This window comes from Staurois parvus, unplaced genomic scaffold, assembly GCF_062004578.1.
Source record: "Staurois parvus isolate SC_StPar_1 unplaced genomic scaffold, SC_StPar_1.0 ptg000052l, whole genome shotgun sequence".
NCBI lineage: Eukaryota > Metazoa > Chordata > Amphibia > Anura > Ranidae > Staurois > Staurois parvus.
In genome coordinates, this window is record NW_028317848.1 from 3466530 (window position 1) to 3487772 (window position 21243).

At 40.9% G+C, this 21243-nt stretch overlaps 1 protein-coding gene across 1 annotated transcript in view; it reads right to left on the minus strand.

The window, feature by feature from the left end:
- Window positions 1-21243, minus strand: part of MTDH (metadherin) — a 42106-nt gene that overhangs the window by 6480 nt on the left and 14383 nt on the right. Inside the window, exons 2-9 of the mRNA XM_089666597.1 lie at window positions 17923-18024; window positions 15989-16073; window positions 9222-9377; window positions 8640-8855; window positions 8334-8423; window positions 6728-6823; window positions 4739-4863; window positions 2100-2219 (exon numbers count right to left, since the gene is read on the minus strand). Coding sequence (XP_089522723.1) covers window positions 2100-2219; window positions 4739-4863; window positions 6728-6823; window positions 8334-8423; window positions 8640-8855; window positions 9222-9377; window positions 15989-16073; window positions 17923-18024 — 990 coding nt within the window. The remainder of the gene's footprint in view (window positions 1-2099; window positions 2220-4738; window positions 4864-6727; window positions 6824-8333; window positions 8424-8639; window positions 8856-9221; window positions 9378-15988; window positions 16074-17922; window positions 18025-21243) is intronic.

Below are 21243 nucleotides of genomic sequence, written 5' to 3' on the forward strand. Positions count from 1 at the left end.
TGTGTAAAAACACGGTTTGATACGGTATTCTCTGATCCTCTCCTCCTTTCAGCATACCCCTTTTGTCTCCTGTGCAGACATATCGTGGGGACATGTGCAGACATATCGTGGGGACATGTGCAGACATATCGTGGGGACATGTGCAGACCCACTGCACATGCTCAGTTTGATGTGTATTGCTAGAGATTTTTTATTTTTTTTATTTGGGGGGGGGGATTGCATGTGATTAGCACAGGGCCAATCAGCGCTGTCCAGAGAGATGTCATGGGTTCTGCATCGTCCTAGAACAGAATGAAACCTCCTCCTACAAGCTTTAACCAGTGCTCTACTAGACACTGGTAGAAGTCGCAAGACTGCTCTAGATGCTGATGAGAAACGTATTTATCAGTTTATATGTACTAAAATAATTGCATTTCCATGTTCTGTGTACTGTGGGAGACCAGATATAGTGAATGCAGGGTCCGGGGTTTAGTAACACTTTAAAGCTCAACTTCAGGGAAATATCAAAACTACCCTGGCAGTGAGGCTTTCCTCACACTACCAAGGTTAAATGCTCAATCTTGTCTATGGTACTATTAAAACACATTTTACTTACCTTATTCCTTGCTTCCCTAGCAAACACTCTTCTCTTCCCTCCAATGCTGTGGGATGTGGGCAGACGCTCAGTATCCTTACTTACATTGCAGGACTGCTACAAGGAGCCCCACTGCAAGGGCAGTTTGTAATATTTCCTTGCACTTAGCCGTAACATATGTTAGTTGGATACACTGCTCTAACAACTGCCAACAACATTTGAACTAAAGAAGTCAAACAGTTATTGATATTTCAATTTTAAGTAGATCTTGTCAAATTAAAGTAGAACTATCGGTAAAAAACTTTTTGTTTTCATTTTGGATAGAGCAAGGGAGGATTATAACCGCTGTCAGATTTGTTTTTGCCATCTGTGTGGAAGATTTCAAGTTCTGTCCCACAGCCAAACGGGAAGCGAAAGAAAACCCCACCAATAGTGAAGGAAACCCTGGTTGTCAACTGGGACTTCAAAACTAGGTGTTACCAATTACTGTATTTCCCCTATCTTCCTTATCTGTTGACAACCCAAAACATTTTTTTTTTTTCACTTTCGGTGATGACAGTAAACAGGAGAAACAGAGAGGGTGAATCTTCCAAGCAGGGGTTCCTCCAGAGAATGCTAGGGATTCCTTCAATAAGCAATTCTGCATCACAGAAATGTTACCACAGACATCAGTCTTTCCACCTATCCATAAAAGGGACATTCTTTCCACTAACCACCAGTATAATAGGGCCCTCTTTCTCCAACCACTATTCTATGGTAAGGGCATTACAATGACCACCAATGTGGTAATTTTGGGGCTTGCTCTTACTTTCACGGATAATGGTTGGCAAAAAGGACAAAATGGAGAGAATAAACTTTTTAACAGGAGCACAGACAGCAACAAAAACTGACAGGGGTTCTAATCTTTCACCACTCTGCAAAACTAGGAAAAAAAAATTTTTGCTTTAAGTTATACTTTAACCCCTCCCTTTAGTTCCCCTACAGTTTCCCCTACATAGTGCTCCATGCTGAGAAAAGGTTTTGACAAGTACCAGCTTTGCGTGGCCGTAAGCAAAAGTGATCACATGACCATTTGTCAGCAGGGACCTAGCTATGTCAGCTATGCCCCCAGGGGAGTCTCTTACAGCCTGAGATCAGAGGAAGTGGGTTAAATGATGGTGGTTATCAAATCAATCCAGAAATCAAGTGACACCTAGTGGCACAAAAGAATTACTGTGGGAGGCAGCTCCAGATTGAGAGTAAATTGCAACAAAAGCTGTTTTTTGTATTGTTACTAGGCTTTTAATTTTACCTGAAGTTCTGCATTAATTTCATTTGAAAATACCATTGCCACACTTGAAAACCATCATAATAAATGGGAGGAATACATTTAGCACTTACAGCAACTCTTCTTTAACATGACATATCACATGTGAAGGTGAGAAAAAAAAAAAAGTGCATTTTACCCTATGTTACTATTAAAACAGATTTAAATTTTTATTTTTTAAACTATTGCAGCTGCAGCTGGGATTCATGCAGCAAATACCTGGACAGGAGAGCCAGACTCGTCACCCTGCTTCTTCTTCTTTTTCTTCTTCTTCTTGGTTTTGCTACTGGCAGAAGTTTGGCCAGTAGTTTCTTCCTTATCTTTTTCATCATCAGAAACCTGAAACAGAAACAAGAGGTTAAACGTCTATGTATTAAAAAGGAAATGCAACCGCGAAATATAGTTCTATTCTATATGGGGCTTTTTTCTTTTTTTTTTTACTGTCCAATGATTTGTAAAATACACACACTCGTGATTCACTCACTCCAATCTAGGGATGTTTATTATTATTATTATACAGGATTTATATAGCGCCAACAGTTTGCTCAGCGCTTTACAATATAACGGGAGACAATACAGCAACAATACAAGAGGGAAAGGAGGGCCCTGCTCCTTGGAGCTTACAATCTAGGAGGGAGGGGCTAGTGGTACAAAAAGGTAGTAACTGTGGGGGATGGACTGGTTGGAAGAGTAGAAGATTCCATTATTAGCTGAGGGCAGGATAGGCTTCCCTGAAGAGATAGGTTTTCAGAGATCGCCTAAAAGTGAGCAGAGTAGGCGATAGTCTGATATATTGGGGTAGAGAGTTCCAGAGGATGGGGGAAGCTCTGGAGAAGTCCTGGAGCTGAGCATGGGAGGAGACAAAGGAGCTAGAGAGCAGGAGGTCTTGCGAGGAGCGGAGAGGACGGTTTGGGTGATATTTGGAGACAAGATCGTTGATGTAATTTGGGGCAAAATGGCTTTATATGTTATTGTTTTGAATTTTATCCGTTGGGCAATGGGAAGCCAGTGGAGGGATTGGCAGAGAGGGGTGGCAGATACAGACCGGTTAGTAAGGTGGATAAGTCTGGCAGCAGCATTCATATTAGACTGAAGAGGGGATAGCCTGCGATTTGGTAGGCCAATGAGGAGGGAGTTACAATAGTCAAGGCGAGATATAACAAGGGAGTGAATAAGTTGCTTAGCGGTTTCCGTGTTTAATTCCTATTGTCCGACGCCCAGGACTCGATTAATTTTTTGGCCGAAAACACCCTTTTCAGCCATTGGCCGAAATGAGAAAAAAAAAAAAAAAAAGCACCGATAAAAAGGTGCTGAAAAATTCCCGCCCATCGCCGCTGCTGCCGCCACTCGGTACTTCTCAGCCTTACCTGAAAAGCCATCGATCCCGGCGCTGGCCATAGAGATGTGTGATGGAAAGATGGCCACCACTCTCTATGCCCTTGGAGAACCGAAGCGATTTCACTTCCCGTTCTAGCCATTTTTTTTTTTTTTTTTTTTTAAGCACTGGATCAATGCTTTACATTGCAGAGGAGAGATGTGGGGTCTTATTGACCCCATATCTCTCCATAAAGAGGACCTCTCACTAATTATTTCTATCACAAGGGATGAATGCATTTAGAACAATAAAAGTGATTAAAAGTTTTTTTTTTTTTTTAAAGGGATAGTGCAAAAAAAAAAAAAGAAAATTGGAAAGAAAAAAAAAAAAAAAAGTTTAAAGTGCCCCTGCCCCCGTGCACACACATAGTGGTGAACGCATACGTAGGTCATGCCCACATGTGTAGGACAGTGTTCAAACCACACGTGTGAGGTATCGCCACGAACGTCAGAGCAAGAGAAATAATTCTCGCACTAGACCTCCTCTAAACGTTACACTGCTAACCTGTAGAAATTTTTAAAGCATCATCATTTTTAAGTGATTTTTAACTGAAGTGCCGCAGTTTCACGCCATTCCACGAGCGTATGTATTTTTAAAGTGTGACATGTTGGGTATCTATTTACTTGCCGTAACATACTTTTTCATATTTTACAAAAATATTGGGGTATATTTTTTTTTTAAATCAAAGTGTATTTTTTTTTCCAAAATATATATATTTATTTTTAAAAACTGCGCATTTCGGTTTTCGGCCAAGTGCATTTTGAATTTTAGATTTCGGCACCAAAATTTTCATTTTGGTCCACCACTAATTGAAATGTCACAAATAACATGACTTCCGATAAAAAAATAAATGCAGCCCGGCAGCAGTACTGTGACTAATATGACATGAGGTAGCTTCCAGTGTGCTGTGTCAAAAAATGCACCATGTCTGTATTTTTATCCAACACTACACTGCAACCCAAGGCAGAGGTTAATAGGACCTGTCATTTGCATTCATCAAGAGTGCTTAACTACGATTGCCCTTTCCACAGCTTCTATAAATGGAACACGATCTATGAATAGAGGGGGCAGATCTAGCAATCATCCGCTCATCCTCCATTCATAGGTCCAGTTTCATTCATGGAAGCTGTACTAACAGCTTCTATGAATAGAGCAGCCGGCAGTAAAAGTGGGCACTCTCGATGACAGCCTGTCACAGCCCCTTAGTGCTATTAATCCCCAGCCACAACAAAAGAGGGGGATTGGAGGAGGTAAATTTCATTAAAAAGGACACAACAGCACATGTCCCTTGGGCTTATTTTTATTTTAGGTAACCTTAGGCATTAGGGCAACCTTGTGGTGTGAGCAGGGCACCTAGTGTGTCCTAGCAATGTGCCTGCATTAATCTGTACAGCTTAACACAGGTCACCACATAGGGTGTGAATAATACTGTAAATGTAAAATCATAATATCCATTGCTTCTACACACAGAGGTAAAATTTACCTTTGGAACCTCTTGCTCAGTTTCTTCAAATTGTGATGGGGGCACTGGCTCCTCTTCTCCATAGTTTCCCCATTCCTCTGCTGGTGCATTCCAGTCAGAACTAGGGTCAGCTGAACTCATACCATCTATTAAAATTTACAGCAAGTTAATTATATAAGCACCTTTCTACATCTAAGCAATCTTAAATAGGAAAAAAAAAAAATTTCAGGTGTATGTAAATTCTATTCATGGACTTCTTATTTGCTCCTTTTTTGTCATGTAAATATACAATAGGAATAGCTTTTGTTATGTCTGCCTAATCAGTGGGAAAAGAAAAAAAAAAAAAAAAAGCTTGCTGATCCTCTACCAGAGATACAGTGAGAGCTGATAATTTTCAGTGCCCTTAGCAGCATTATCAGCCCTGCCCAGTTCTTCTTTGTGGACTACAGAAGTCCACCTGCCCTAAATATTGGTGAGAAAGGGAGAGGTTCTGTGGACCTAACAATTCCTATACTAGGGAGAAAACCCTGCTCATCCACAGATAGGAGTAAAGTGAATGAGTGCTACCACAAAGACAGAAGTGTATTAATTAGAGCATTACTGGGTGAATGTAAAAAAGAAGAAAACCCAAAGAAAGAAAAATTAATGCAGTCACATCTAAAGACTTGCAAACTGTAATACCATATATGTTAAATTTTTTGGAGTTAGACACTATATATATATATATATATATATATATATATATATATATATATATATAAAAGGAACTTTAGGGGGGGGGGGCTTCATATGGATATTTTGAAGCCTGGTTTAACAAATAGCAATAGAGTATAATCAGGGCTCATTCACATTGCAGCATTCATTTTGCAGGTAGTTCTGACCCATTCCAAGCACCCTGAAAATGTTTAGACATACTACTAAGAAGAAAGAGGGTCAAATTGTACACAGAACCCTGCCCAAAAAAACTATTTTACTGGAAACTTCTGAATCCAATGCAGTGTGTGTAAACACTTGAGAGCATCTGTGAGGTTATATAAAGTGGGAAGAGCTCTTCAGTTGGTTCAGTCACTAATTGTTTTAACGTTCATTCTCTAAAAACTAGATATGCTGTTCAGTCACAAGTGACATCATAGGCAGCACATTAGTTTAAAACTCTAAATGGCGAACTTCTCTGTGCATATACAAAAATCAAGCACCCCGAAGTGAAAACCAAAAAAGTTATCCCTCAGTGCAAATAAACGAAGTAACAGAATGAGATCACAAGTGAATATCAATTTCAAACAATTCAACTGTGTGGCATTTGTACATTATCCTAATTACAGGCTGCACAATGAAGAAGTTCAACTCAAGCCAAGGTTTATGGCAATGGCACACACTGCTCACTCCCAGCCAAAGTCATGTCCCCAACATTTTTCACAGACAGCAGGGCTTAAACATGGGGATCGGGACCTAAGTACGAGTGTAACATGGTGCAAAAAGATGGAGTCAGCCTTTAAAAGAGAACTAATGGCAAAACATTTTTTTCTTCATTTTGGAAAGAGTAAAGAGGGCAAATACCCCTGTGTTTTTTGCTATCCGTGTCCCATTTGGGGAGATTTCCCTTCACTTCCAGTCCCATATCCATCACTAGGTTCTCACCGGAGCTAGGGTCCCCATTGGAAGATTACTCTATTGTTCTGGGGACAAGCCAAAATTTGTCAATTTCCTTCACATTCAATTTGGGGATAGCAGACACAAGGAAAAACAGGCCGTGAATCCCCACAACGGGGACAAAGACAGCAATAAAAAACTGACAGGTATTCTAAATCACTCTCCACTTTGTCCAACATTAAAGTGAAGAAGTTCTGCTTTTAGTTACACTTTCACACTTTGATAAAAAGCAGCACCAAATTAATTTTTAGACAGCACAGCCTTTCACTTTTTTAGGCAACATTGAATGTAGGCAACAAGCACAAATATTCTTGAATGCATTCATTTAAATGGGGAAGGGACAATAAAGTCTTTACTTACTTAGACCAGACCACTCATCGTCGATGGGCTCAGTTGGTGTGGCCTCCCATTGACTGTCAGATGCACTGGGCTGAGCAACTGGATCACCGACAGAAGCTGAAAAATAAAGAGGAAAATTCAGTATTTCCAGATAAGCAATTATAATGTAAATAATAGAAAACATCTGGTCTTATTTATCGGTGTCGGAAATTAAGAATGGTCACATTTAAACTTTTTTTTCCCAGTGGACATTTTTTATTCAAATTTACATCGAACTGGCTGCTATAAACACTAAAGGCACAGGGCTACAACAATTGTTATTGTCGGCAACCAAAAACCAATGATAACTGACAATGACTGTTATGGAACTTTACCATGCTCTAGGAGCTGCGTTTTTATGCATACTACCAAACATGTAAGGTGTGAACAAAGCACATAGAAAACAACAGTTTTCTACTTGCCTTGCTCACATCATACATGTGTGGTGATACGCAGAAAATGCAGCTCTATGGACGTGGTGTGAACAAGTCCAGAAATAAGGACACCACACCACCTACAAAACTTGCAGTGATTTCATAGACAGTTAAATGGGTCAAAGTAGATACAGATATTCCCTGACTTGAATATTGAACACACACTGGACAATTTTGGAAGCTATCAGCTTAAAGTGTATCCAAAAATGTAATATGTTGTAGCTTACCAGCCATAGATGTTGTGGCTGCATTCATTTTCTGGACTGAGTGGATAATTGAAAGCATGATTGCATGGAACAGAACACTCTACAGCAATCTGCCACCTGTGGTTTCATGAGACCAAATTGTCCTAATTAAGGCAGATATAGATGAGAAATACCTACTGACTTGCCATGCAGAGATTAACATCAATATCCACTACAATTACATAACTCGTTGAAAATGGAACACTTACAACAGAACTCTTTCAAAATGGCCACAAAATGGTCTAACACAGACAGCAGTAGTTATGTTGTGTTGTCCTTTACATAAGCTAGGCTGTAATTAAGTGAGGTTGTCCTTCAGCACATACTGGCAGCTGTATATAAAGAATGTCAGCCGGGTAATATTAAATTGGTCACCAATATGTACGCACAGTCCACAATAATTCATACCAGACCTGTAGGTGCACAGACAATATATACGGAGTAGTGCAAGAGAACCAAAATAGGAATAGAGAAAGAAAACAGAGCAAGAGACTTGTGGCCAAATTTACTGAAAAAAAAACATCATCAACTGAAGCAAGAGTTCTACTCAAAATAAATATATGCAGAAGAGAGGTTTTTCCTCTTTTGGAGATTCTAAAATTGAATTTCACTTCCATAAATTAGGCTGTGTACTGGGTATGCATGCTTTTGACATAGCTCAGAAAGCAGCAACCTAATAAAAGCGATGCTCAGTGATAGACGTTTTGCTTTCAGATTTTATGAGTGTTTTCCTATAACTCAAGATGGTTTTCTTTATTATCTATTAAAAAAGCTGCTCATGGTTACACTTTCACATATAGCAAAATCCCAAACAAACAATCCAAAAATCCCTGAATACACCCATACAAGGCGTGAGTACAAACATTAGGACTAAAAGGCTCTAAGCAGATATTTTTGATTGCCACGTACCAGACACAGAACTGTTTAACCCAATGGTAGAGTAAGGGGGTGGCCTCTGTTCTGATGAAGGGATCCTCGCTTCTACTGTTTTCCAGGGAGCTACAACAGAGTCAAACAGTATATTTAACTATCTACAGATAAAGCAGCAACATGCTGGAGACCAGGATCAAGACGTTGCAAGAAATAGGAAACTAATAATTTAATTTCCCAAATGTTCAAACTACTATATGTTAGAGGAAACATGTCTACACTTAGAAAGTGATAGAAAGATTACAAAAACAAAAATATAGATTGTTCAGTAATATGGTGCAGTACCTATACCAGGGAAGAATGCGCGCTCGCTCCATGGGGCACTCCAGTCCTTTCCATTAGTATCCACCGCATCTTGGTTCCATGAACAAGGCTCTGCTTTCTTCTTGCCAGCTGTAGTGGCTGGGGAAGACCACTTTTCCTCTACGACTTGGGAAGGAATCATTTTAGTAGGCTTTTCATTCCAGCCACTCCCATTTACTGCAGACACCTCACTTGGGCCTGGTGATTTACAATGAAGATGATATAAAAAAAAATTAAAAAAAAGTTACATCCACAAATAATCCTAATAGGATGCCTGGTAGTGGACTGAACTGAACCTGTATAAAAATAGTAAATAAGACAAAAATTCACTAAAAGTTGCAAGTACAGTTTTCAAAAGCTCTTATAAACTAGTATATCTAGTAAAGTTTAAATACAATTCCCTATTTTCTCCTCAGAGATTTCCTCATTAAAACCTTTACAAACACATGGCAAAGGTTTATTATAAGTCTTTGGATTGTTGAAGGGTCATGATGCTTTCTCCATCTGGAGAAGTAGGCACTCCAAAGGAAGCCATGCAGATGAAAAACATTTGTATGAACAAACCTTTAGATTTTCTGATATTTGTTGGTTGAGATGACACCATTGTGAAGGATTCAGTGACTGCTGTAGTGTTTTCAGGAAGATTTTCAGAGTCCGTTCCTTTGTCACGTTTGCGCTGCTGTCTCTTTTCTTTGTTGCTGATCTTAGTTTCCCAGTTTCCTATACAAAAAGAAAATAAAATGCAATTGTTATAGAGAGAACATATGGCCTTAATTGCACCATTTAAACAGAGTAATTAAGGGATCAGAGAGCAAAAGAAAAACAAATGTCTGAAATGCTCTCCCACTTCAGGTTTTAGATTTCTGAGCACACATAGGTAGCTAAAGTGCAATACCAGCGAGTAAGTTCAGTTGGTAAACTGCTCAAACTATCCAACAAAAATAGCAACTATTCTTAAAATAGTAGGAAAGGTTAATATAACTAAGGTTAAAAATATTGCCTCCCCATTGCTCATTCACATGCTGCATATGGCTTAAAAAAAGGTATTTTCAGTAAGATATTTGACACTCCTCTTGGAAGCAGCCCTTTTTGTCAATGCATAGCTGCTGCAAACAATGGCGGAGCAGTGAAGGCTGGTGGGTAACATCATGGGTCTGAATTCAGCCTGTTGTTGAGCCGCTCAATGACAAAAGAGGAGTCATCAAGTTTGGTGATGAAGTCACTGCTCCAAAGAGGAAAAACGGTATTTACACCAAGATATTTTACAAATAGTATGCAGCATGTATATGAGCAGTGGGGAGGCAACGTTTTAATCCTAGGTTATACTAGCCTTTCCTTCTACTTTAAAGTGATCCTTTATAGTAGGGACACTAAACAGCTTCTGTTTACTATTGCCACACTCCCTGCAGCTCCGATCTACCGGCAGGCCACTAAGGATTCCTCTTAAAACTTAAGTACACCTTTGGAACATGTTACATGTTCCAGCATCTGCAACCTCTGTTGATCATGGGTACAATGCTCTGCAGGCTCCTTAGGAAAAAAAATCAATAAATGCATTTTTTTTTTCAAAATGTTAATGTATCTTTTAATGTTTTTTGTTTTTCCTACCTGCACATTGCACCATTTGGGCCTGAAGATTGGCTACTGAAGACAGAACTATCAAACTTCAGCTTGAGTGTCAGGCCCCAAGTGAACAAGAAGCTGCCATTGCTGACCTTCTACAGACTATTATTTGCCTACCTCTCCCTTCAGTTGCTTCAATACTCTGTCCAGAACGGGTACACAGGCAACACATTTACAGTACTTGTTTCAGGTTGGCGAGGTAAGTACTGAAGCCACTGGATCATCCAACGTTCCAGGTATCAAGCATTTTTAGGAATGTTCAGCAATACCAACCACCATCTCTAAGTAAATGTTTCCTTCAAGCATGTAAGAGGGAAAAATTCCATCATTGCAGATCTTATAACTTTTTTTTTTTTAAACAAATGTGGCAATAACAGTTGTGCAGTTTGTCAGACCACTATACCGGTAGGTTTGGGTAGCCTGAGGCAGTGTATTAAAAAGTTTCCAGTTTGACTCAAAGCTATATACAACCAAACTGCCAGCATACTCTGAGCTCACGCTGCATGAAAGAATTGGGGTGGTGGTGGCACTGGGGATCGGATGCTTTGCCAAACTCCTGACTGGCGCAAAGGGGAGCTTGGTGCATTGAGAACATCCACATACTGGAAGGTCCTTAAGGCACAGGGTAAGCCTTTTGCCTAAAATACACTATCACAAAGCCAGAACACAAAAAGTCTGTCCATATGTTGTATGTTTATTCTAATGTTTACATACATAGTGTACATGGACTTTACTGGGCAGTGCTCAGGGCTGACATGTAAATGTCGACATCGTGTAGCCAAGCGGTGCCACCACTTACACATTACTAATGTTTATTGTTAAATGGGTCATTCATGTGGGGACGCATGTGAAGAATAACCTTGGCTAATTCTGAATGACTCTGCATAGATTCATAGCATACAATACTGCTGCATTCAGATCCATACAACTCACAGATCTGTAAGCAGCAAATTGTACGCCTGCATGCAAAACCCCTATACAGCTCATTCAAACCATGGTGCAGACACATCGGTTTTTCTGCATGTGTTCTGCATGGGCACAACAAAATTAGTTGTCTATGTGCCCTTGTCACACCAACACTAATATCACATGCAGATTTTTTTCAGGGCAGGAATATGCAATGTGTATAAAACTCATTGCATAGTGCATGAAAACCAATGTGAACTGATGTCTAAGTGAAATCTGTGTGTCAGTTTCCATCAGTTTTTCTGCACATATGGTGTGAACGAGAATATCTGAGATTGAGCAGGTGTAACCCACAGGCTACATACCCTTAGTTCCAACGAACTGAATCAAGATATTGACATACACAGTGATATAATATGGCAATGGGGTGCAATGTCTTTTCTTTGTTTACTTGTATGGGTTAATGTGAGTGCATCCTTGGGGAGGAGTGTGTGACACAATATTGCCAAAGGTATTGTAACACCCCTCCAAATTATTGGATTTAGGTGTTCCAATCACCTCCATAGCCACAAGTGTATAAAATCAAGGACCTAGGCATGCAGACTGCTTCTACAAACAAAATGGGTCGCTCTCAGGAGCTCAGTGAATTCAAGCGTAGTACCGTGATAGGTTGTCACCTGTGCAATAAGTCCATCCGTGAAATTTCCTTGCTACTAAATATTCCATTGTCAACTGTTAGTGGTATTATAACAAAGTGGAAGCAACTGGGAACAACAGCAACTCAGCCACCAAGTGGTAGGCCACATAAAATGACAGAGGGGGTCAGCGCATGCTGAAGCACACAGAGTGCAGAAGTCACAAAGGGGTTTATTTACTAAAGCTGGAGAGTGCAAAATCAGACTCCCTTCTGCATAGAAACCAATCAGCTTCTAACCTCAGCTTGTTCAATGAAGCTTTGGCAATGAAACCTGGAAGCCGATTGGTTTCTATGCAGAAGTGAGTCTGATTTTGCACTCTCCAGCTTTAGTAAATAAACCCCAAATTGTCTGCAGAGTCAATAACCAAAGACCTCCAAACTTCGTGTGGCCTTCAGTTTAGCACACCAACAAAGCAGAGAGAGCTTCATGGAATAAATTTCCATGGCCGAGCAGCTGATTCCAAGCCTTACATCACTAAGTGCAATGCAAAGCATCATCCCATTGGTGAGAGCCTCCCTGGGTCCATTCTCCCTCTGACACAGCTGCTGCATTGGCGACATCATCACATCCGGTCTGCAGCATCATACAGTGCGGTCTTCAGGCGTCTTCCTGATTGTTGTACAATAGATCAGAGCCAAACTTCTCTGTGGGTTAATGGTAGCCGCCAACTGGTGTGTTCCTTTGGATCTTCCCGCCTGGTATGTGTTCACAGACTCATCTTTATCTCAAGTGCTGGGGATATCCTTGAGTGTACAGAGGATGGATGTTACCTGTTTCATATACAAGACTGTGGGGTTTTATTTTTATCTCAATGACTTTGTAATAAACCTCTGTTACGGATTTTCTTGGAAGCGAGATCTATTTATCATTTATCAATTCACTACTGCAATATCCAACACCGACCCTGCTTACCAGTGCGCAGCACATAAGTTTTGTTATGGCGTGAACAATGCCTTAACCTAGGCAGAAACTGATAAATGAACATACAACTGCCTCCAATGTGTCAGCTGGCTTGTTATAACAAGCCCAATTACCAGTAACTAACAGCTGTGCCAATACAGGTAAACCCAGTGGACCTGACTTCTAAATAAAAACACAACTTTTCAACAAAACCACTTCCCCAAGAGGCAAAAGAGCATTAGTTCCTTGGCGCCTGGGATTTCTCCAGCACTGCTGTATAAAAACGTAAGCACTCTTAGAGTATCACTAAAGTGAAGTAAAAACAAAATTTAAAAAAATAAACGATAGCTTACTATGCCTTATCCAGCACACACAGTATATATGAATAGCTATGGCTGCTCCTGCATGTATAGATATATAACTATATGGCTCGTGCACTACATTTTAGCATGGTGGTTATGCTAGCCCTACATGGTGTCAATGTATCAAAGGCAGTCGCCCTCCTCAGTACATTACAACTGTGGGCTACAATACCACGTGCTGATGAAGCGAGTGGTGGCACAAAGATCATCCCTCCATTCGCTAATCATGCGGATTCCAAGAGAATTAGAGGGCAGCAATGCACACTGCTGAAAGAAAGCAAAAATATGGAGGGGCATTAAAGTCAAACTGGGACTTTTAGTTTTACAGGTATAAAAAGGGATGCTAGCGTGGTGGTACTACACGCAATAGTAAGTGGCAAGTGTGTCCTATTACTGATAGGTGGTGCACATGTTGCTGGCCAGTCCAGAGACCAGTACTACGTGCATGGAACAGCTTGTGAATGAAGGCGTAAAACATGCAGATTTTTACAAAAGACTTCAAGCACAGTACAGTGATGAGACTTTCAGTAGCAGTAAGACATTTGAATAGCGATGCACCGAAATTTCGGTTGCCGAATTGTTTCGGCAAAAATAAACCCTATTGGCATTTTGCCTAAAAAAATAAATAAAAAAATGAACTGATACAGGTGCCGAAAATGTCCTTTGGCCAGTGCTGTAGAGGAGAGATTAAAAGAGTGCCGCTGCATCTTGGTTCCGCCCTGCTCCGTTCTGACCGGGGAGAGATGTGGGTTGCACTGACCCCTCCTCTTACAGGAGGGAGGCGCAGCTGCGTAGTGATGCCTTGGCGCATACGCAGCTTTAGTGGCCACGCCACTTGATGGACTGGGCTGCTTTTAAGTTTGCAACACGGTGAGGGGAGCAGGCTATGCATAAAATGGGTGTCAGAGGCCGCAGGCTATGCAAAAAAATGGGTGTCAAGGGGGTTGTGACACCCATCCCATGAACAGCCTGCGCACCAGACACCCTTTAACTTCTTCCCACCCGGCCTATTGTACAATGGCCGAGCAGAAACCCTCTGGAGCGATCTGTCACTGGCTGTGTCCATGGGACACGGCCGATGACAGATCACTACACCGGCCCACCACCAGTGTCCATTTTGGTTTTCAGCCAAGAGCATCCTGAATTTTCGGTTTCGGCACCAGAATTTTCATTTCGGTGCACCCTTAGTGTAAACGTTTCAAAGATGGCCATACGCCCGTCAGGGACGATCCCAGCTGTGGTGGTTCACAGCCCACAGCAGTCATTCCTGTGAACATTCAGCACGTGGACCGCCTGATCCTGGATAAACTGACGCACAACCTGTTGTGAATTTGAACAAGAGACAAAGCTTTCTGTGGGAACGGTGAACACAGTCATAAAGTGAAGCACGCTGTCCTAGGTAGGTTCAGGCGTACTGATAAATCTTTCTACACCGAAGCTTTCCAGGCATTAAAGGCCAGGATAAGTGTATAAACGTAACAGGGAAGTATGTGAAAAAATAAATGCAGTTTCCACTCCTTAAAATCTGTTTTATTATATAAACTCAAAATTCCCGGTTTGACTTGAACACCCCTCATATATACAGAAGATGTCGTCTGAGGCGAGAAGCACAGGTGGCCATGACTATATGTACATGATTAAAGCATCAGAATGAATTTTCAGGACAGATCAAAGTCACCAACTGAAAATATCCTTTATCAAGCTGTTCAGGAGAATAAATGACAGGCACACTGGTTTTCACACAAGGGTAACTTGTCAGCATCTGAAAACAGTGCACTGGCTTGCTTGGAATATTGTTACTATAGCAACAATGACAGGAATGCTTTAAACATTTTATTTAATAAATCTGATTTCATATAACTGTCCCATATGGTCATCCACAAAAAGGATTTTCACAGAATGCTAAAAAGTGTTTGTAACCTTAAAAATAAGTTGTAATAATCCGTCATTAAGGCTGTAAACTACTTTTTTCATATAAACGTTATTTTTTTCCAGAACTCGTCATGTAATACCTGGTTGATCTGCCAGTTTTCCTCTTCCTGGTTGTAAATGGACCATGCCAAGCATGGAAACTGATTCATGCCAGCTTCTTCAGTTTACATCCATTCTAGTCCGGTTTGGAGTTACAGCACTGTGGAGTTGCGAGAGCACAGCTTGCTGGTATCTTCTGTAGTCAGTTTGTAGCCATACCCCCACCCATCCCACCTCTCACGATGGCGGCTTTCATCCCTGACCTTGCTGTCAACCCCCACCCGCAGGTCAATGATGCGATGAAGAAGGTAAAAGCAACTACGTGGCCTCAAACATGTTCTAAAAATGTATACAAGCTCCATTTTTGCAAAAGTAAACAAACATACGGATTAATATATATATATATATATATATATATATATATATATATATATATATATATATATATTACAATTATTCTAGCATAGAACTGCATGTTAACCAGTGTGCTAGGGAAGGAATGAATGCTAAACTAACTGTATGTCTATAATTAAGAATCTACAATATAAAAAATATACACCCAACATCAATAATTCACTATGTTTTTTTTTTTGACACACCAAGAAATTTAACCCAATTAGATTATGCTGGTGCCTGTACACCAGTGGTACTAGTTCTGACAACTAATCCAGATTTTGCCTTCATTCCCTATAGTCTGAGGGGGAAAAAAAAAAAAAAAAATAAGGGTGCTTCTTCCAAGTAACTACCATTTGCGCCTTTGCAAACAAATTAGAATTACAGCAAGTTTTGGGTGAATTCTTCAATATCTAGAGAATACTTATTCAAGTGACAAATATACTGAGAGTAGAGTATATTCACATGAATTGTTTACCTTCCTCGGCTTCCTTTTTATCCTGGCTGGGCGACTGCTGAGTTTGTTTTACATCAGTCTTTGGTTTCTTTTTATTCTTCTTCACCTAATAAAATAAAAGGTGGGAACTTCAGAAACCAAGTATGCTTCCAATAGAAAGGCATTGTTTACCATTTGTGTATGTAGCCACCAAGTTCCAGTTCAGTAGAGGTTTTAGGCAGCTTCACACCTATGCATTGTGTTCATGCAGGCTAATCTGTGTGGTGCATTGCTGCTCAATACAAATGAGAACTAAAGACAAAACACAGTAGGGACCCACAAAACTACTTTGCAGTGCGTTGAAGCACACGTTTAACTGCATTAAAATTTTTCTGCAGGTCAGGTCTCTCTTACTGGGAGTCCATTCAGAATTCATGGGCTGTCATAATGCTGGGCTGTGAAAGGATCCTTAGGCTGCATTATTTTCTTTTTTTTCTACTGCACACACAAATGTTTATACAAATTACTGTCAAAATGTTTATTGCCAATATCCTAAAAAGGTAATCTGTGCTTCACCCAACAAGTTAAATTAAAATGCCAATCTCCCTAGCTGCTTTTATCCAGCAGTATAAGGTCAAAAGACACTCAGATTTACAAGCAAGTGAAAAGGGGGGGGGACAAAAACAAAAAACAATTAATATTTTCACCTATTCTGAAGCTGCTCCAGTCCAATCTCCAGCGGTACCCTCTGTGTGCAGACAACGGCTGGGAAATGCCTGGAAACTGACATCACCACAGACATACTATGGAGCTTCCGACGTTGGCTATTTCTCCTGCACACTTAAGCCGCCGCTGACAGCTCAGCCTGCGACCAGACAGGAGCAGCTGCAGATTGATATATTAGGCTCAGAACAGGTTTAGAGTTAGTTAGGTTTTGCCTTTACTCCCACTTTAAAAGGATAAGTTACCCTTTTAGACAAATAATAAATGCACATCTTTTTGCAGGTGAAAAAAAATAAATGTGCATTTATTATTTTTGTCTATGGGAGCCTGGAAAGCATTGCACCAGCTATCAGATCGCTGATGCCATGCAGGTCTCCTGCAGATCTGCTAGAATATCTGCTTGCTGTACGGGATGTACAAGCAAGCAAATATTCAGACAGGAAGCTTCAAAGAACTACCACAGTGCTCCACAGCACCATGGTAGTCCATTGAAAACTACAAGCTGACAGCTGCTAAGTTCGTCAGGACTTGCAGTTCATTCATTCACGGAAGTCTGTGAATGAATGACACGGCAGTGTGGGTGGAGCCCTGCACAGCCGCGCTGTTTTCAAATTTGACAGATAGTACAGGGCAGGGGTAGGCAACCTGCGGCTCTCCAGCTGTTGCAGGACTACAAGTTCCATCATGCCTCTGCAAGTCATAGCTGTAACTGTCAGTTTTGTAATGTTGCGATGCCTCATGGGAAATGTAGTTCCACAGCAGCTAGAGAGCCGCAGGTTGCCTACCCCTGGTATAGGGGGAGGTGGCTGTGGCTATGGGAACGTTACATTTTCCAACCTAAAAACGGGTGGAACATGTAACATATTCCCAAAGGTGAACTTATCCTTTAATGTTCCCCCACAGCAGATGCACCATTTTTTAGTCTCTGCTTCAGCCAGCTGAAAGGAAGATATAGGTGACAGTTCCAACGATAAAGCATAGGTTCACTGTAAAGCAGAAAATTGCATTCCACATTCCTGTAACAGTTAAGACTTTCAAAGTCAGTTATTAAACAATGCCTCATTTAGTGCCAAGCCTGCTACAATCAGGGATGCAAATAAATGCTTTTTTTACTTACAAAACAGAACAGCAAGCATATCAAGGGGACTTAACTGCTCATTGAGATACTTAAAAGGAAGTATTCTGCAATATTTAGCACAGATTTATTTTACCCAAATAAATGAATATGTAGCACTTGAACATAAGAAAGTCACCTTTTCATTCTTCTTCTCAGCATCAGGTGGCTGTTTCGGGCTTTCTTTTTTGACAGGAACAATCACCTCTTCCTCAGCAAGCTCTACTGGGCGACCGTTGGGCTGAAAAAAGAAAAGCAAAAATTATGAAAGAATTGAAGGTAAAAAATAAGATCGTTAAAGTTAAGAATGTTATATCTGCAAAATAGAAACTGCAACCCAAATTTTGGAAAGGAAACAAAAAAAAAAAGAAAAGAGCCCCCAAATCCCTAAAAGGTATAGATTTTTTTTTTAAATATTTCTACTCTGTTGTTGCTATTTTTGCTTATTACATGGTAGGCCTTTTTTTTCCTGCTAACTGCAGGTATTCAGCCTCATGTACACTGGGTGTGTAGCCCAGGTGCATGAGACTCTGGCATTTAGGTGCGGGTGGAAGGTAGAGGCACAGTCCAACCCTGCTGCTGGCTGTCTTTAAACTCTATGAGAGGCTGTCAGCTGCTGTGGCTGGACAGGAATTACACTGAGGGCTGGTTCACACAATGCCTGCACATGAATCGCTGAAGAATACGTTGTGTTCCTGTGAGATGCAATTTCAACCCATTCATTTTTGAATGAGCTAAAATCGCACTGCACCAATAGTGCATGCACTAATTTCTAAAACACATTGTAACCAGATTGCATGGTACAAAAGTACCATGTGATCCAGTGCGGGCAAACGCACTGCGTTTGCGACCTGCGTTTGGGGTGTTGCTAACTTTCTATTGACACCCGCTTCAGATCGCAAATACAATGCATTTTGCATATGGTCTGAATCGTACAGGAATACACAGCGAGATCCTGTGCAATTCTAGTGCAGGTATGATGTGACTTAGCCCTCAGAGCAGTAACCATCCAAGGGTGAATACCTGGGAATGCAGGCTGTCTGAGTTCCAAACATTGCCTCTGGATGCAAACTAGCCAAACTGCTCTGAAGTACCATGTGGTGCACCACCATGCCCCATCAGCGTCCCTAAACTGCAGGCACAGCAATCAGCACATTGTATAGTAGAATTCCCTCAATACATACTGAGGACAGGGAATAAATAAGAACAAGCCTAGAAGCAGCCCAAATTAACTTTTTTGTTTACCAAAATTGGTCTGGTTTCCGTTGATTTCTATTTCTGTTTGGTGGAGCGCCTTATTTTGGGCCAACACAAGAAGAAAGGGCTTTGCTATGTGATAGAAATCATAGTGCGAGACTGTTCTTGGAGTAGTAATATCCCATCTACAACGTGCATTGGATAAATGATCGCTCAGCCTTGCTTAATCCTGAAATAGCTTGGAAGCCCTGCTGCTCAGCAAAAGTAACCTCACACTTTTTGAAAGGTTTATTAGTGATGGCAAACATTCCTTTCCCAACGATATCATATAGGTCAATGTTTGAACAAATGTTTCTATATATTTGCAAATATCACTAACACAGACTTTTCTATGGCTGTCAATGGAAACGTGTTCCCTGGTTACCAATTTGTGCATTACTAACAATCTTGTATTTAGCTCTAGTGGTCTTAAGGGATTAGGGTATCCACTAAGGAATGGAACGATAAAAATAGGATTGCGTATTCTGATCTTCTCTGCAAACTTTATTCCCTAACCCGGGAAAAAATCAAGGGAGCACAATCTTTACTAGTAATGGATAGAACCTTATCTAAACTCAAGGTTTTAGTCTGCTGCAAATATTTAAGAAGGCTGAAGGGAGGGTGGTGAGTTAAAAGTATATAGAAATGTACCCGTTAACTACATAATTAACCTCCCTAGCGGTCTGATTATGTCCATATTTCTGTGCTCAAAGCGGTACATTTTTTTGCATGGAAATATGTATTTTGTTTATTGTAGGCCTGTAATTTTTAGGAATAACTCACTGAAATCTGTCCGAACAAGAGTCTAGTAAACATCCCGGGTATGATAAAATTTTAAACCCGAAATCATAAATTATAATTTAATAAATATTCATAAAAAATAATAATATAATAATAAATTTAATAATATAATCAAACCAAAAACACTGAAATTTGAAATATAGCGCCAAGTTCGCACATCACTGAGCAAAGTTGCAAAATCGTTTTCAGTGTCTGATGACGAATTTCCCCCACGAATCATTATCACTCAATTCTGCAAGTGGTTCTAATTTACTATCGCTGTTCTCTAGCTGGTCTAAAACCGGTTTTGACCTAAAGGGACACTTTTTGGACGCCATGGACGTTTCTCAGTTTCCAGGCAGAAAGAACAGTAAAAATGCAGGCACGGCACAGGACAAAGAACTAGGGACAAAATGTATATGAAATGGTTTGATACAGTAATGTTTTACTATGTGATTTTAGTGTATTGAGTGAATGTCACTTTTTGTCATTTTCATATTTCCCGCCGTTCCGTCCCCCGTACGTCCCGACGCTCGCAGGGGACGGAACCCAGATGACAGATGCCGGCATCCGCCGGATTACATTGCCGGGGACACCGCAGGAGGGACATCACGGGAGCGCAGGACAAGATAAGTGAACAGATGCCGGAGCAGCGCCACATGGTAAGCCCGAGTGTAGCTCGGGGTTACCGCTTTTGGTACTGAAACTTTACCCCGAGCTACACTCAGGAATACCGTTAGGGAGGTTAAAGGAGAAGTCCACCTTTCTCAACATTACATCCATATTTAGGGTGCAACATGGTGAGCATCAGTCTCCTCTCCACCTGACCCGCCGCCTCCTTGTGACAGCGGGCTGGGGATCTTCTCCCTGTACCCGCTGTGACAATTTGAAACAGCTAGGCTGTGCAGGGCTCCGCCCACAAGCCCACGTAATTCGTTTACAGAGTTCCGTGAATGAATGAACTATAACTATCATCCACCACTAAGGCTATGCACGGCCTTGGCTGTCAATCACTGGGTCCTGACCGGTGATTACTCACCGGCACCCAGTGACCGTGCAGCATTACCGACGGAGGGAGAACTGTAAGTAAACAATACAGTTCTTTCCCCTATCAGCTCCTGCACACTGTTTTGCATGGCTATGCATAGCATAGCAATACAAAGCCATGTGCTTACAGTGAAGCGCACACACAGCTTACAGTAAAACAGCACACAGTTAACCCTTTGATCGCCCCACGTTAACCCCTTCCTGACCAGTGCCATTAGTACAGTGTCAATGCTTTTTATTAGCACTGATCACTGTATTGGTGTCACTGGGGATGTCAGTGATACCAAGTCAGTTCTCCCCAGTGTCAGAATGTCCGCTGCAGTCCCACTATAAGTCGCTGATCGCCACCATTGCTATTAAAAGTAAAAACAAAATGCCAGTATATTTACCACCATTT